Source organism: Microcaecilia unicolor, chromosome 1 (assembly GCF_901765095.1).
Source record: "Microcaecilia unicolor chromosome 1, aMicUni1.1, whole genome shotgun sequence".
In the NCBI taxonomy this organism is placed as follows: Eukaryota; Metazoa; Chordata; class Amphibia; order Gymnophiona; family Siphonopidae; genus Microcaecilia; species Microcaecilia unicolor.
In genome coordinates, this window is record NC_044031.1 from 234475466 (window position 1) to 234493781 (window position 18316).

Below are 18316 nucleotides of genomic sequence, written 5' to 3' on the forward strand. Positions count from 1 at the left end.
TTGGCATTGAATTCCATTATTAATGGGCTTGCCCTTGAAGCACCAACCTCCTAGCTGTATCCATTAAGAAATGCTGAGAAGATAGCAGCTCCAGTAGATCTTAGTCAGCGATTGCAGAATTCTAGAGGCTCAAATTTTTGTAGTTAATGAAAACTAGTATAAGGAATTTTAAAATAATCCAGCCTATGTTCAGCACTATTTAACTGGCCGGGAATGGCTTCTAGCTGGTTAAATAGCACTTAACTAGCTGCCTGCAAATATTCAGTGGGAGAGGTTATCTCCCGCTAAATATTTGCAGACAGTGCATAGTGGCTAACCAGTTATATTGCGTGATATAACCAGCTATCCACAAATATTCAGCGCTTACTGCTGGATTCTATATAGCACACCTAGAGATCTGTGCCAAAATCCAGGCATATTCTATAACGATGTGCATAACTTAATTAGCTTAACAAGTTAATCGGCATTGATAACGGCACTTAACAAGCAATAATGAGCACTAATTGGCAATAATTAGAATTTATGCGCACAACTTGCTAAGCATATTCTGTAATAAACCGCCTAAATTCTAATGCGTGCAGTTCAAAAGGGGCATGGCAATGGGCGTTCCCAGTTTTACTCATGTAGTTCTAGAATATGGCTCAGAGTGCGTAAATCTATGCGCACGGATTTATGCCACATTTTCATTGGTGTAAATGGAGGCACATAGTTTTAGGCGCTGGGATATCAACTAAGTGTATTCTATATACCGTGCCTAAATCTACGTGCAGCTTATAAAATATGCCTAGGCGGAAATGTTTACCACATGGATTTTTTAGGCACCTTATATAGAATCTGGCCCTTAGCAGCTAACCAGTTACATCGCATGATATAACCAGCTATCCGTGAATATTCAGCGATTGGCTTGCCATGTTAAGTGACCAAATTGGGTCACCAAAATAACAGGCCTATCTTTGGCCGCTACAAACATAACCGGACAGCACTGAATATTAACTTAGCTGGTTAAGTTTATAGCGGCCAAAAAAACCAACTGTCATCAAGCTAACAGTTTTGTTAGAAAGACTCAGGTAAAGTGTATTGCAATGCTGTATGTACCAAAACAGTGGCCTGGACCACCTGGTACAAATCTCCTAATCATTCATAAATTAACATATACATTTTTCACTACCTCAACCATAGGGTCAACAGGAAGAGGAATTTTCCTCTTTCCTCACACCCATAACAGTCAAATCCAGCCTTAATCTATTTCCCAGCATCCTGTCGCTCACTTATTTCAATTATACCCCAATGGTATCAACTTCTTGTTGGGAAGATTCCCTGGGGATAAACAAATGACAAACAACAAAAGAATAAATACCTTCTTTGCAGTTCTTATGATTTCATATCTATAATTATCCGAGAACTGCGAGTTATTCTATTTTAATGTGCCTCGTGTACAATTTTCTGCTTTTCACACATTCTTCTCTGTTCTTTCCCAGTCATTGAAGATGTTTATAGCTGCCTAAGAGAAGTGGAACAGATAGTAAAGGTGGCTGCAGACACTCTGGAGTGCCGAATTGAAAGACTACTACAGGATATGTCAGGGATGATGCTGGTAGCCCTGCCAGAAGATGGACCCATTGATGTCTCAGCTTTTCTGGAGAGAACAGAAAAAGTGATCACAGCTGCTGCTGAGAATTTATCTTTGTATGCTCTCACACACTTTATTTAAAAGTTCTGCAATCATGAGAACAATCTAGAAATCAAAACTGAAAGGGACTGTTTGACTAACTTTAGGAGGTGCTGAACATACCTTGCTCTTTGAAACTTTTCTTCCAACTGACTGGCTAAATTTAGTGTGGTCTACACAGAATGTAGCCAGCCAAAAAGAGTCTGGGATATTCCCTGGATGTGGCTTAATTTTAATTTTTTTCTCGTTAACTTTGGACTGCATGTTTTGGACTGAATATCTGGATAAAATTAACTAGACAAAGTTGCTTGGTTAACATTATCAACTCAAGGCTGACTAAGTATTGGCCTCTGTGAGTAGTAGTTTCAAAATTACAACAAACCTGCCTAATCAAGCAATAATTTTTTGGTCAATATTTAAACTCTGTGACCGTTTAAAAAAAAAATGCTGGCCACAGTGTTTAAATAAAATTCAGATATTCAGCACTGATGTGGCCAACATAGATCGCCCAATATTTAAAACCATTTAACCATCCAAGACAGCCAAGAACGACTCCTTGCTGGTTAAATGGAACTTAACTGGATATCTGGAAATATTCAGTGAGAGATAGCCGTGATATTACCAGATAACCAGTTATATCACACAATATAACTGGCTGTACGTCAATATTCATAGCCGCCGAGAGGGGGAGGCAGGGGGGAAAACATTCCCCGGGCCCGGGCCTCCAAGGGGGGCCCGGCACCGCAGTCCCACCCACCCTCCATCGTCGACCGTCTGCCACTGGGCCGGGACCCCTGCATTGAAATCACAGCGCCTCTCACCTCCGTATGAAAACGCTTCAGGCAGCAGGGCAGCAGATCGCCTCCCTTCGGACCTCCTTCCCACCCTGTGTCCCGCCCTCATCTGATGTAACTTCCGTGAGGGCGGGACACAAGGAGGGAAAGAGGGCCGAAGGGAGGCGATCTGCTGCCCTGCTGCCTGCAGCGCTTTCACACAGAGGTGAGAGGCGCTGTGATTTCAATACAGGGGGCCCGGCCCAGTGGCGGAATGAGGGGGGTGGGTGGAGGGGGGAGTGGCGGCGGCGGCGACCTCTGGGAGGCGGCGGGGGCAGCCTTGCCCCGGGCCCGGCCCAGTCTCTTAGCGGCCCTGCCAGTAATCAGCATATTACCGGCTAAGTTTGGCAGCCAGTATGACTATTTTTATGTTTTCATGAGGCCCGTAGTATATCTCAGTGTTTTTTAAATTTTCATACTCACCAACGTGTGGAATATTTGTTTTGGAATGTAAGTTTTTAAATATATTTAATACACTTTTGTATTTTTCTGCTTATATATTCATTTATGTGGCCCCCACCTGAATTCTATAAATGGCATTTTAAATTTCATGTGCAAATTTGGACACACTCCCATATGCAATGTAATTGAATAACAAACCAATTAGTGTCTATAATTGGGCCATAACAATCAGTTATTGGCGCTAATTGGCTTTAATTAGTTGGGGAGAGTAGGGGAGGGAGGGAGGAAGGAAGGAGAGGGGATCGGGGGACCCTCTCCTTAATTTCTGCCCTGGGCCCCAATTTGTCTAATACTGACCCTGTTATGTTGGAGCCACTAAGCCCCTCTTGTTCTTTTTTGTTAGAGTGGGAGGCGTTAGGTTGGGCTCACCAAGCCCTTCTTGGTATTCTTGCTGGAGTGGGAAGTAATGTGTAGGTGCTGCTGAGCCCCACTTGTTTTTGTGTAGGTGAGAGGTGTTTTGTTCAGCACATTTACTGAATCCCCTGTCATAAATGTACCAGACATCACTGCCACTAAGGGATGCCATTGTAAGAGCAGTGCTGAATAGGGCAAGAGCAATTGGGCATCATTCCTGCCTGAAGACCCCTTGGACCCTCCCTGGACAACCCCACATGAAGATCCTCCCAGACACCCCCCCCCCCCCCAATGGACCACCAGTGCTGTCAGAGGTAGACCCTGTGGGCGGGAGGTCTTGCTCAGGGGGGGGGGGGGGGGTCCTACGCCAGAGGGCGTCAAATAAAGCAGGAGTTATTTTACTGTGCTTTTTTTGTGCCCTATCACAACTTGTGGTGTATCACCACAAGTCACATTAGGATATTTGCATAATAATGAGATACAAAATATACATTTGCATATTTTACATCTCATTACTCCCAAACTCATGGTGACTTCAGTTTTGCTGCACTATTTGGCAGTATTTTAAGTCAAGTGGTGTTAGGGCCAAATATTGTGTGTTATGGCTCTAATGCCACTTGATGAATCCACCCCCCCCCCCCCCCAAGGACCATAGGGCTGAAGGTTTTTAAACGATGCTACAGAAATAGGTATAAAATTAAGAATGAATAGCCATGTAACAGTAACCACAGAGTTATGTTGATATCTCAGGGAAAAAGCTTATATCACTATTTGGGGAAACCACATTGCTGCTCTTCACTTTTGGATCCTCAACTAGTACATAGTTGCAATTTTTCTTCACTTCAATTGGTTTAAAAGAAATACTTGTTCTTTTCCTCTTAACTGAGCAAACAGATGATTGTTGTGGTCTAAAAATTACCTTCTTTTTTATAGACAAAGCCAGCAAGTGGAGCGCTTCATGTATGAGATGTTCGAGACCCTGAAGCAGAAACTGAAAGTTGTAGACAGAAATGGTCTTCAGGTGAGAGTCCAAAATGCATAGCCAGAATGCTCAAGAAGCAACTCTTAGAAGCATCAGAAAATCTTCACAGGCACCATAGTATGTGAGAGTATGCAGATTGTGGTTTTAAGTGTACTTCTTTTCATAATTTGACACAGAACAGACAGACATTATAAATGCTTTCTGCGTAACACTGGTAATACGTGTGGGTGGGCTGAGTTGTCATTTCAGTTTTGGATTGCCATTTGAGAACTCTGTTTCCTGTACACCAAGCAGGCCAAGGTTAGGATGCATTAGTCACTAGAAAGAACAGGCATTTCTAGCAGCCTTGGTTCAAGCAAATGATGCTGTTGAATTTTCTTTCATTTGGTTTATTTATAAGAGGCCTCTTTTTAAATTAAATATGTCTATGTATGTAAGAATTTAAAAGATAAAACAATATGTAGGCAGAAAACTACATTGCAACAAACAAAGGCAAGTACATTAAGCATAAAATCTGTATATACACATAATATGGGACATGCCACACTGGGCTCTGTCACTGCCGAACTCCCTCCCCCCACCTCTTGCCCCAACCACTCAGTATCTCTCCCGAACAGTGGCTGACTCTGAATAATTGTCAGAATAAAAGGTTTTTAATGACTCTTTTAATAAAGGGCGCTAAGCCCTTAATGCACAGTTAGGGAGCAGGCTACTGCAAAACATGTTAAAGCATTTTGCGGTATTTTGCCTGTCAGTGTGCAGTAACCCATGCGTTACATATTTTTTAAAAATATTTTTTAGAGGGGGCTTGTCATGAGTGGAGAGTGGGCACTCCTGCGTTATGTAGCCAGCACATTATGATTAGTGTGCGCTAACTGGATAACGCAGAGTTAATGAGGGAGCACCTAGCACCTCCTAAAAAGTAGTTGTGTAGTGCTCCTGTGTTAATTGCATGCAGGTATTGTCTCCTTGTCTTTCCACCCAAACCCTCCTCTCCTCTTCCCCCACTTTCCGTCTCTGTTGACAACGCCCTCATCCTCCCCGTCTCCTCAGCCCGCAATCTCGGAGTCATTTTTGACTCCTCCCTCTCCTTCTCTGACCATATCCAGCAAACAGCTAAGACCTGTTGCTTCTTCCTCTATAATATTAGCAAAATTTGCCCATTCCTCTCTGAACAGACCACCCGAACCCTCGTCCACTCGCTCGTTACCTCTCGTCTTGACTATTGCAGCCTTCTCCTCGCTGGTCTCCTGCTTAGCCACCTATCCCCCCTCCAATCTGTCCAAAATTCTGCCGCACGTCTTATCTACCGCGTGAACCGATACTCTCATAACACCCCTCTCCTCAAGTCGCTTCACTGGCTCCCGATCCGCTACCGTATACAGTTCAAGCTTCTCCTATGCACTCAATCTGCAGCCCCCCAGTATGTCCCCACCCATAACCTCCGCTCTCAGGACAAATCACTCCTATCTGTACCCTTCTCCACCACCGCTAACTCCAGACTCCGCCCCTTCTGCCTCGCATCACCTTATGCCTGGAACAGACTTCCCGAGCCCATACGCCATGCGCCCTCCCTGCCCATTTTCAAGTCCTTACTCAAAGCCCATCTCTTCTCCCTTGCTTTTGGCGCCTAACCACCTTCCCCATTCATGACACCTACACTGACTACATAGTTTATTACCTTTAGATTGTAAGCTCTCTTGAGCAGGGACTGTCCTTCCCCTTGTTTAAAATTGTATAGCGCTGCGTAACCCTAGCAGCGCTATAGAAATGCTAAGTAGTAGTAGTAGTAGTAGTACTAATGACAACCTGCATTAAAATCCCCCATAAGTGTTTTCCGACCCTCATCATGCAGAACAAGGGATCTCTTCTACATCCCAAACTTCGGTCTCTGACCCTCACGGCCTGGATGTTGAGAGCCTAGAATTTGCTTCTCTCAGTCTGTCAGAGGGTGTCTCCTGAGTCTTGCTGGCTTCCAGGAAAGATTCCACTAAGAGGTGTTATGCTTTCAAATGGAGGGGTTTGCCTTCTGATGTGAGGGGAAGGCCATAGATCCTGTTTACTGTCCTAAACAGTCCTTGCTTGAATACCTTTTGCAACTTTCTGAGCCTGGTCTGAAGACCAACTCTGTAAGGGTTCACCTCAGTGCAATTAGTGCTTATCATCAATGTGTAGAGGGTAAGCCCATCTCTGGACAGTCTCTAGCTGTTTGCTTCATGAGAGGTTTGCTTTTGTCAAAGCTCACTGTCAAACCTCCACCAGTGTCATGGGACCTCAACATCGTTCTCACCTAGTTGATGAAGGCTCATTTTGAGCCACTGAATTCCTGCCATCTGAAGTACGTGACCTTGAAGATCATTTTTTTGGTGGCTGTTACTTCAGCTTGTAGGGTCAGTGAGCTTCAGGCTCTAATAGTGGATGCGCAAGCAAGCCAAACCACCACAAGGGTGGAGGTACACAAATTCCTATGAAAAGTAGAATCTGAGGAAAGGGGGAGTAGGAGGAGTAGGCTCTTGAACAACACCAGTAGGCGACGTAGATAGGAACAATCTCTTTATTTAATTATACACTCGACTCTACACAGCCGTGTTTCGGCGCTACAGATGCCTTCTTCAGGAGTCTTGTGATATATAAATATACGAATATTAAGCTTTTGACTTCACAGAAGTGCAATTGAATACGCTGAGCTTTTTTCCTGCATCGGCAGTGGATTACAATTGTAGCAGAAGCCTTGCTTTCATTCTCTTTGAGCTTAATATTCGTATATTTATATATCACAAGACTCCTGAAGAAGGCGTCTGTAGCGCCGAAACACGGCTGTGTTGAGTCGAGTGTATAATTAAATAAAGAGATTGTTCCTATCTACGTCGCCTACTGGTGTTGTTCAAGAGCCTACTCCTCCTACTCCCTCTAATAGTGGATGCACCTTATACTAAGTTTCATTACAACAGAGTAGTCCTATGTATGCACCCTAAGTTCCTACCAAAGGTTGTGTCTGTTATGATTGGGGTCTGAACCCCTCTCAAACTTACCTCTTTCCTGGGAGTCAGCTTCTTAGCTGGCTTCTGTTTCTTTGTCTGTCCTTTCTGAGCTGGCTCTGTCTCTCTGTGCTGGCAGCTTCCAGCAGCAGGGCTCTAATTGTTTCACTATACTGCACCTGTGTGGGTAGTCTGAGTTGCTCTAACTCTCTTTGGGTGTACTGGCTTCAAGTGTTTCACGGTGTTGCATTGGTGTGGGTTGGGCCTCTATGGTTTTCAGTGTGCTCTCTGGGTTAGTGTGCTGTTGCCTGGGTCTAGGGAGTGTGACATCATCTGGGAGGGCCTTGATAAGGAAGTGGGTTCTTTCCTTCAGGGCTTCGCAACGTTTGCTTCTGGCTACTTGCTTTAGGTCCAGGTTAGTTTAGTGCAGTGTGCACTTGTGACTTGTGTGTTTGTCTTCCCTGTTTTTCCCTTTTGTTACGGTGTGTAGCACTGCTGTTAGTGCAGTGCTGGAGTTTGGTGCTGGGAGCTCCCTTGTGAGTAAGTGTTTAGGAAGCACCTTTTGTTGTTGGGGTATTTGGCTTCCTGTTTGTTTCCTTGTGCTTGCCCCGCTTTTCCTCATGACTCATGTTTAGCTGCTGCAGCTTGGTGCTTAGGAAGTACCAGTGTTAGGTCTGGCATTTGTCTTCCCTTCCTTTTCCCTTGTGGTTTCCCTGCACTTCTGTTAGTGTAGGGCGTAGGGGCACCCCTGTTAGTTTCTGTTAGGAGCACTGCTGTTAGTGGAGGGCTTAGGAGCTTTTCTGTTGGTGCTGGGCTTAGGTACACTTTTTGGTCACTTTAGGAGTTAGGTGCACTTCAGTTACAGCTTGTTCTAGTCCTGGTCCCTGTGTCGTCCAGTAAGTCCTGCCGGCTACTCGAACCCATGAGCTCAACTCCTGGGGGGCTTAGTAGCTAAGTGCAGGTGAAGCTGTGTGGACCAGTCCAGTGTGCTCCAGTCCAGTGTGTTCCGGTCCGGTGTGTGTTCCAGTCCGGGGGATTCCAGTCCATGTGTTCCGGTTCGCTGGGCAGTGCCTGCAGTCCCTGCCGGTGTGCTTACCCAGTGTTGGTTGGTGGGTTTTGCCTGCTGCTGTCGCTCCTCGGCAGCAGCCCAAGGGCTCACGCTTGCTCCAGAGCCCGGCCCCGCGGGCTCTGAACCTGAGAACCTGACAGTGTCGAAGTTCCACCTGAACCAGTCGATTGTCTTGCCAACATTCTTCCCCTTACCTCATGCCCATCCTGGTGATAGCTTGCACACCTTGGACCGCAAACGAGCGTTGACCTACTATGTGAAGTGGACAAGCCTCACAGACAGTCCACCCAACTTTTAATTTCTTTTGATCTCAACAAGATGGGGGTCACCATCAGGAAACGCACAGTCTCTAATTGGCTGGTAGATTGCATTTCTTTCACTTATGCCCAGGCTGGGCTGAAACTGGAGGGTCATGTCAAGGCTTATAATGTCAGAGCCATGGCTGCGTCAGTAGCCCACTTGCAGTCAGCCTCCACTGAAGAAATTTGCAAGGCTGTAACATGGTCTTCAGTCCACACATTCACATTTCATTACTGCCTTGAACAGGATACCCAACGCAACAGTCGGTTCGGGCAAACAGTGTTGCAGAATCTGTTTGGGGTCTAGAATCCAACTCCACCCCCTAGGCCCATTTTATTCTGTTCCAGGCTGCACTCTCACTGAATTTGTATGCCTTTGCCGTTGCAAGGCCCAATTGACCAACGTTTGTTGTTTTCTGTGAGCCTGGGTGCTAGGGATACCCCACTTGTGTGAATTAATTCCCTGCTTGTCCTTGTAGAAAGCAAACTTACTTACCTGTAGCAGGCATTCTCCAAGGACAGCAGGGCTTATATTCTCACAAACCCTCCCACCTCCCCTAGGAGTTGTCTCCTTTTCTTATTTTTTCTTGCTGTAGTATTTAACTGTGGTAACCGTGCCTGAGCGGCAGGCAGGAAGGCACCCGTGCCTGTATGATGGAATGTGTCTCACGCTCCACAAAAGCTCTTTTGGCTTGTCATAAAGTCCGGACTGGGCAACGCGGCGCCGTGTTACTCAGTTATGAGAATATAAGCCTTGCTGTCCTCGAAGAGTACCTGCTACATGTAAGTAACTTCACTATTTTGTATCAGGTGAGGGTCTGTCCATGTTCTGCCTGTGCAACTGAGGTGAAGAATTCTGCTAGCATGTAGTGTCTATGCAGGCATCTGTAACAGTCCAGCTTGTTCTAGTTCCTAGAAGTAGGTATATCGGTACTCTAAGGCCCAATGTAATATTTATTGCACTGTTGTTTGATAGATGTGTTAGGGCTGTTATGGTTTGGTAAGTTTGCTGTATAGGTTTGTAATATGTCTTTGCGGGACTTATGTTATTTTGTAGAGTATCTGGCCCTATTTGAAAGGAGGCCCTTGACACCCAAAATAATAATGCTCAAGATTGGTGGTCTCCACAGCCTGAACAGTCACCACACAATGATTTAATCAAAGTGGCAGTGGAAGGAGATTGTTATTATCACCTTAGGAGCAGCCCATTTTGAATATGTTTTGCATGACATGTTGCAAGAGGGATAGCTCTGTTGTTGGGGAATATGGTGTTTGTGATACAGAAATGGAAGTGCAGGGTTTATACTGAGATTCTGTCCAGTCCTGTAGAGAATCTACACTTCATGCCACACAGAAGAATTTATTGAATGATGCTATCAATTGTGATGGTGGTTTTACTTCATAGATGAAACTAGCTAGATGGGAAGGGTTTCTTTGTGCATAGAAGGCCATGTTGTCTTTTATTGCTAATTTTAAAAAGGGGGTTGGGGGAGGGGCTGTGTGATGTGGTGGGCATGATGTATGGAAATGTTGTTTTGGCTTGCCTCCTCCATACCTAGCTTGCTCCCCCTGTTGCCACCCCAAATATTTCTGTCTAGAGACACCACTGTGTAAGAGAAGCCAAAAGATAGTCTGATTTTATTGTCAAAGAGAAGTTTGTTGTGGGATTCTAATTCATTTGTTATTGTCTTTTCATTTGTAACAATTTAGGATTCTTTTGCCTGTGTACATCTTGACACGAAGCAAAAAACACGCTGCCAAGAATGCCTTTCCTGTAGCTATTATAACATCATGGGACAGTTGTGCCAGAAAAACACAGACGCCTTAGTCAAATGTATGTTTTTTCTTTCTTTAGAATGTTTTCCTCTTTTTGATTTGATTCTTTTTAATGCTCTGTTCTTTTGTTTTGTCAGTTTGAGCTACTTACTTTAGCAAATTGTTATCTTTTGCGCAGGCACCAGGATTTCTTTAGATGCTTTAAAACGTCGCTTGCACACAGTCAGCTCTAAATACCAAGCAGCCAAGTCCATAAGTGATCAAAGCACCATTCCCTTGTTTCAAGCTGAAATTCAGCTGGCCATTCCAAATGTTGTTATGAGACCCAGTCTTGAGGATATCCAGGTAAAGAAAACTTTTTATGATTTATATTTTTTATAATTTTTATATATATTTATACAGAAACAATACTGCAAAGTATAGTACAGCCATTAATAAAGAACAGATAATAATACAGAAAAACATTTTTTCTTTCATAAATCTAAAGCCAATTGGCTTCCTTAGACCTCTATAGGGAAAGAAAACTTTTTATTGATGATGGTAATGTATATCATATTGATTGTTACAGTGACATATCTCAAGTCTTAGATTAGACCCTCCCTTCTTAATGAGTAAACTGATTTCACTCTAGTTACAAAATTCAATACCTATTTTCTTACTCAACTTTATTTATTTATTAGCAAAATATTATAGATCAGTCCTCCAGATCTTAAATCTCATACAGCTTCCCCTTGCTGCTTCTAGTTCTACCACATACACTCATACACATTCAGCCTAATCATTTACACTCTGCTACTGTTAAAATATGTCTCACTCAGGGTTCCTTTTACTAAGGTGCGCTAAAAAATGGCCTGCAGTAGTGTAGGCGTGGTTTTTGGGCACACGCAAAATCATTTTTCAGTGCACCTGTAAAAAAGGCCTTTCTAAAATTTTTGCCGAAAATGGAGGTGCGGTAAAATGAAAATTGCTGCGCGTCCATTTTGGGTCTGAGACCTTACCGCCAGCCATTGACCTAGCAGTAAAGTCTCACGTGGTAACTGGGCAGTAATGACCTATGCATGCCAAATGTCACTTGGCGCATATCCAATATGCATGGCAGAAAATAAAATTTATCTTTTGGTTGCGCACCAAAAATGAAATTACCGCAAGAGCCACACGATAGCTGTGTGGCAACTCCATTTTGGCGCACATTGGGCGCATGTACACGCTTACACGGCTTAGTAAAAGGGCCCCTCATTCTTCTGAAGGAATAATATGGAAGCACATACTAACTGCATCCTACACTGAAAAATATATTACTTATCTCCATTTTACATATAGGAACAGTAACAAGAAAACATCCACAATCATCTGCTAAATATACCAGCAAATTAGCTATAAATCAAGGGTGATTAACTTATTCAAAGGGATAACTAACTTATCCCAACAATCAGAGTTTTCATAATTTGCTTGTCCATTACAGTGCCCAGTACTCCTTATCTCCTTCAGTGATCGAGTGATATACTTAAATCCACAAGTCCACCTGTAATCCGTTGGGTTGGTCGTGAGCCCTTGGGCCCTGGCCGAGGCCAGCAGGGCGCCGACCCAGGCCAAGGGGAGACCGACCCACCACCGCACACCCCAGCTACACAATACCCCCTAAGCTACCCCTCCCCACAGTCCCTCAGGAAGAAGGGAAATAGGCATACAGACGGGCCTCGCAGCCGAACCGGAACCCACGCAGACAGAGCCACTCGTGCGAGCCTCACGGCTGAACTGGAACCCAATCACACACAGGGAGGGGTGAAAGAACCCAGAGGGCCCCAAGAGGCCAGACACGCGCTGAACACCAGCAATAGGGCAGAGGGGGAAACAAAGGACCAGAGCGGGCCACGCCCATGCAGGGGACTAGCGCAGGACAGGGAAACTAACACAGCAACCCCCCCCCCCCACCAGGGTAGGAGCCCCAGGCAGAAGCCAGAGGAACCAAACACAAAAGGAAGGCAGAAAGCCTTTGCCTCAACCCCACTGTAGACAGAGGCACCCAGAACACAAAGGGTTAAGCTTGTAGAGCCAGCAGAGAGAGAGTGCCATAAATCAACAAACAATCAGAGAGAAGGCTTCCCCTCCAGAGGGAGTGGGGCCCATCCAAACAAACACACTGGCAGAGGCAGGAATACAATACACACAGTACACAAAGGGTTAAACTCACTGAGCCAGCAGGCCGGGACACTGGGAAGAGAAATCCTTAAAACAAACAAACAAAGGAGAAGGCTCTCACTCAGCCCAGAGCCCCGGAGGCTGAGCAATGCCCAGCCCCCACTAAACAAACGAGCAGCTGACCCTGATTACAGAGCTACGCACACACACACACACACACACACACACACACACACACACACACACACACACACACACACACACACACACACACACACACACACACACACACACACACACACACACACACACACACACACACACACACACACACACACACACAGCAGCAGCTAACCCAGAGGAAAGGAAAATAATACTCTAAATCAACACAGATCCCTGTCAGAACCTAGAGCATGTTATGAGAGAAACCTATCAGGCTTTCCTGTTACCACCAAATAAGTAACGCAAAAGCAGAGAAACTCTTCAGCTGCAGGCTAAAGTACTATTCCCTGACGTCAGCACAACCCCTGGCAGCCAATCAGAAGAGACGTCCCCCCTCCCCCTCAGCCAAACCGGCAGAATCATAACACCACCAAATTAAATCCGCTGTGCTGGTACGACTTTACAGCACTCTTCTAATTGCATTTTGAATTGTTCATCTGTTAAAGCTGACATCAAACCCAATGCAGTTGCTGCGTTTCACCGAATGCATCATCAGGGCTTAACTAAATATAAAAATAACACATCGTGGAGAAAACCAAATACCTACATTATACCTCCCCCCTATTCAAACTAAAGATATATAAAAACAATTCTTTACTTTATTGAGAATTCTAATACTGTAGCACAAAAACAAGAGCGCATGCCATGAAACTATTGACCAGCAGATTGAAAACAAATTGTAGAAAGATTCGTTTTTCACACAACACATTAAGCTGTTGAATCAGTCACTGAAGGATGTGGTCAAGACTCAAGACAGCCAACATTGTTAGATTAAATATAGTTTTGGACAAGTTCCCGGAGAAGAAGTCCTTAAAAAATGATTGGACAGGTGAACTTTGGAGAGCCATTGCACATCCCTGAAAATAAACTATGAGAAATAGATCTAGTTTTTCGGATCTTCTGGATAATTGTGACCCAAAATAATGACTGTTGGACACATGGCACTGGGCTCGATGTATCTTGGTCAGACTCAGCATGGGTTTTCTTATATTTTTACCTTCGCTAAGTAATGAGAAATAGATCTAGTTTTTGGGATCTGCTGGATAATTGTGACGCAAAATGATGACTGTTGTAGACATGGCACTGGGCTCGATGTACCTTGGTCAGACTCAGCATGGGTTTTCTTATGTTTTTACCTTCGCTAAGTCATGAAATTGAACACTAACATTTTCAAAGGTCTATGGATGAATCCTTGACAATTGACTCTAGTGCTCACAAACACCAAATGTGCAAATTCAATGCTTTTTGTGTTTGGTACCATCTGTCCGTGTAAGTACATGCATTTTTTTGAAGATAACAGAAATTAAAATTTTCTTTTCCAGAGTGTGGTAAACAAAGCTGTAAACATCATACTGTCAATGTCTCGGGATATACCCTTATGGAAATTTGCTTATTTGCATCACAAACAGCAGCAGGTAAGCAATTTTCAATTTACAAAACATATAAAGATGATTAGTAGTTAAATGTAAAACTAATGTTTTTACTACTGCATTGTTTATGTTTTCTGTTGGCAATCATATATGTGTAACTTAGGCATGGGAAGCAACTTGAGGATGTTATTCCCAATTGAAATTCTCTCTCCCTGGACACAGTCAAGGAATTTGTTCAATATTGGGGGTGCTGAAGCATCCACAACACCGACAGAGCTGGCTCCTATGACTCTGGGGTACATTTTGTTCTTGGTCCAACATCTGTGTAGGAGTACAGGTGAACATCTTAAACCGCATATTCTTCAAGTCATTGTTGGAGAGAGTGGGGATGAGAGGGAGGCAGTCTTCAAGGGCTCTGACTTTATTGTACTCACCAAACCAGATCTGTGTAAATTAAATTGCCTTTCAAAAGAATCCAAGTCCACTCTTGTTTGATTGTTTAAAAGAAAGTAGATTTTATTACTGATTTCTTGAGATGGCAGAAACAACAGTATTGGACCATACCTTTTTCTTGTGGAATACCCCAAATCCTTCTCCAGCCTGTCCTCTGTTGCTCCTCTTCTAGTCTGTTGCCAATAGGATCTTAACTGATTCCATCTTTAAGAGTTCCTCTTTCTTCACAGTCTCCGAGACAGAATTATTGTGTAATTAATTCCCCTGTTCTCACTTTTCAATACTCCTCTTGGCTCTTCTCCCTAGCTGTAGGCTTCATCTGACATAGGACCCACTTCCTAGTGCCTGGGTGCTCCCGCTGAACTCCAGGACACTTCAGGAAAGATGGTGAAGAAAAGACTCCGACTACACTCAATACACCAAGTTTTATTAAATATTCTGCCCTTGACACCTCCCTTTTAGAGCGTCATCATCTCTTCTCATAGGTGGCTCAAGGCAATCTGCTGCCTGAGGTGAGGGATGAGATGGTGCCGCTGGCCCCCTGGAGTCTCCCCCCAACTTCTTCCTCAGAACTACAGCAAACTGACAGGAGCCAAGCAATTTAAGCTTATTACAAAAATCATGAAAATATATAAACCATATATATTTATATATTATATGCATATAAAAGCAAAGTTGAACAGCCTAATGGAGGAGTCAAATCACACACAAAAGAAAAATGACCAATTCATTCCAGGAGGGTTGAGCCTTCTGGTACTGCTGGCCACCTAGCTACACATCTCCGAGGCCTGAACTGAGGAGCAGAAGTACTCACAGAGAAATCAATTGTATTAATTATTCATTCATATGGGTATTCCCAGATCAACCAATAAAACTTTTCCAGCAAGAGGTACAGAGCAGAAGTAGAATGTTTCACTTTACAACTTAACATACCAACTCTGGTGTCAAATCAGTAATACAAACTCCCTCTACTACCAGACACTGTCAGGCTCATTTTCAAAAGAGAAAAACGTCTAAAAAGTGACATAAGTCTGCATTTGGATGTTTTTCTCACAGAAACATCCCAGGGGCGTAGCCAGACAGCAGATTTTGGGTGGGCCTAGGCAAGAAGTGGGTGGGCACCAAGTGTTCTCCCCAGTGCTTTTTTTGTAGAAAAAAAGGTGCCGGTACTCATTATGGGCGGGGTCACCACATATGGCTCCACCCCTATGATAGCCACACCCACATTAACCACACCCCCTACACCAGCCATGGCGCATATAAACAGACATCATTGAAAATATTACAGTACTATAGGAGAAAAAAAAATATCGTGATTTTTTTCATTATAAATAATCAATGTAAGCTCTTACAGCTCCAGTATACCCAGTGCAAAATAAGACAGCCAATGTAAATTCTCAAATTGGACATATTACAAACACTAAAATGAAAATAAAATGATTTTTTTTCTACCTTTGTTGTCTGGTGACTGTTTTTCTTTCCATATTGGTCCCAGTCTGTGATTCTGCTTTCCTTTGTTTTCGCTTAACTCTTCTGTGCCATTTGTCATTTTTGTCTCCTTTTTCTTTGCTTTCTTCAATATTTTTCAGGCTCTCTCTGTCCAGATTTAATTCATTCTTACTATCCATTCTTTAATTTCCTTCATCTACCTGTGGCTTTTCATCTTTTCCTCACCCTTGTTCTCCCCATGCCCTTCCTCTTATTCTCCAGTCTTTCTCTATTCCCCTTTTCCATCCAGCAGCTCTGCTTTCTCTCCCCTATTTCTTTCTGCATTCTTCCATCCAGCGTCTTCCCTCTTTCTCTCCCCATCTTTCCGTTTTCCCTCTCTCTCTCCCCATCCTTCCATCTGTTTTTCCCCCTCTCTCCCCATCCTTCCATCTGTTTTCCCCCTCTCTTTCCCCATCCTTCCATCTGTTTTCCCTCTCTCTTTCCCCATCCTTCCATCTGTTTTTCCCTCTCTCCCCAATCCTTCCATCTGTGTTTTTCCCTCTCTCTCCCCATCCTCCATCTGTTTTCCCCTCTCTCCCCAATCCTTCCATCTGTTTTTCCCCTCTCTCCCCAATCCTTCCATCTGTTTTCCCTCTCTCTCCCCATCCTTCCATCTGTTTTCCCCCTCTCTCTCCCCAATCCTCCTCCCTCTCTCTTTCCCCATCCTTCCATCTGTTTTTCCCTCTCTCCCCAATCCTTCCATCTGTGTTTTCCCTCTCTCTCCCCATCCTTCCATCTGTTTTCCCCTCTCTCCCCAATCCTTCCATCTGTTTCCCCTCTCTCCCCAATCCTTCCATCTGTTTTCCCTCTCTCTCCCCATCCTTCCATCTGTTTTTCCCTCTCTCTCCCCAATCCTTCCCTCTGTTGTTTTCCCCTCTCTCTCCCCAATCCTTCCCTCTTTCTCTCTCTCCCCAATCCTTCCCTCTGTTGGTTTCCCTCTTTTTCTCTCTCCCCAATCCTTCCCTCTGTTGGTTTCCCTCTTTCTCTCTCTCCCCAATCCTTTCCTCTGTTGTTTTCCCTCTTTCTCTCTCTCCCCAATCCTTCCCTCTTTCTCTCTCTCCCCAATCCTTCCCTCTGTTGGTTTCCCTCTTTCTCTCTCTCCACAATCCTTCCCTCTGTTGGTTTCCCTCTTTTTCTCTCTCCCCAATCCTTCCCTCTGTTGGTTTCCCTCTCCCTGCCAAGTTTCCCGCGAACGGCGCGAAGTTGCGACGCACGCGGCACCAGCCCCTATTTCCGGCCACTGCTGCTTCTCCTGTTGAGCAGCAGCGGCCGCTACACAAAGAAAAAGTTAAAAAAAATTGAAACATGGCTGAAACGCGGCACCCCGGCACTGTAGACAGCCATTAGGCATTGGCTGTTGCCCCACAGCCGCTCCTCCTCTTGCCTCTACGTCCACTGCCCCTGGAGGAAGACCCCAGAGGAGCGCAGTGACGTAGAGGCAAGAAGAGGAGCGGCTGCGGGGCAACAGCCAATGCCTAATGGCTGTCTACAGTGCCGGGGTGCCGCGTTTCAGCCAGGTTTGAAGTTTTTTTTAACTTTTTCTTTGTGTAGCGGCCGCTGCTGCTCAACAGGAGAAGCAGCAGCGGCCGGAAATGGGGGCTGGCACTGCGTCCGTCACGGGGCGGGGGGAGCAAAAAAAAAAGGTGCCGGTACGCCGTACCGTTGCGTACCGGCACAAAAAAAGCACTGGTTCTCCCTCTCCCCCCCAAAAATATCTAAGCTGGTGGGAAAATGCTTCTCTCCACCTTGGCAGTCTTCAGCAGGCCCACCTGTGGCTACGCCACTGAAACATCCAAATCACAATTTTCAAAACCTATTTTTAGACGTTTTTCTATGAGGTCCATCAGAAGTATATCCAGATCTTAAGGGGGCGTTTTCAGGGTGGGACTTGGGCATTTCTAAGACTTAGATGTTTTTCAGCCATAATGAACAAAACCAAAATGTCCAGGACTAAAACTTAGAAGTTTTGAGCTAAACCTGTTTTTATTATGAATAAGGCAAAATGACCAGATGACCACTGGAGGGAATCAGGAATGTCCTCCCCTTATTCCACCAGTGATCACTAACCCCCTCCCACCCCCAGAAAATGTGATGGAAAACCTTACTTACCAGACTCTGTGCCACCTTCAGATGTTATACTCAGGTCTATCAGACTAGCATGCAGGTCCCTGGAGTAGTCTAGTAGTGGGTGCAGTGCACTGCAGACAGGTGGACCCAGCCTC

The 18316-nt window shown here is 44.7% G+C and overlaps 1 protein-coding gene across 1 annotated transcript in view; it reads left to right on the forward strand.

Annotated features, from left to right (window-relative positions):
- LOC115471141 (dynein heavy chain 5, axonemal-like) overlaps positions 1-18316 on the forward strand; it is a 766968-nt gene that overhangs the window by 85035 nt on the left and 663617 nt on the right. The window contains 6 exon segments of the mRNA XM_030204834.1: positions 1479-1686; positions 4252-4318; positions 4623-4649; positions 10390-10480; positions 10601-10767; positions 14106-14198. Coding sequence (XP_030060694.1) covers positions 1479-1686; positions 4252-4318; positions 4623-4649; positions 10390-10480; positions 10601-10767; positions 14106-14198 — 653 coding nt within the window.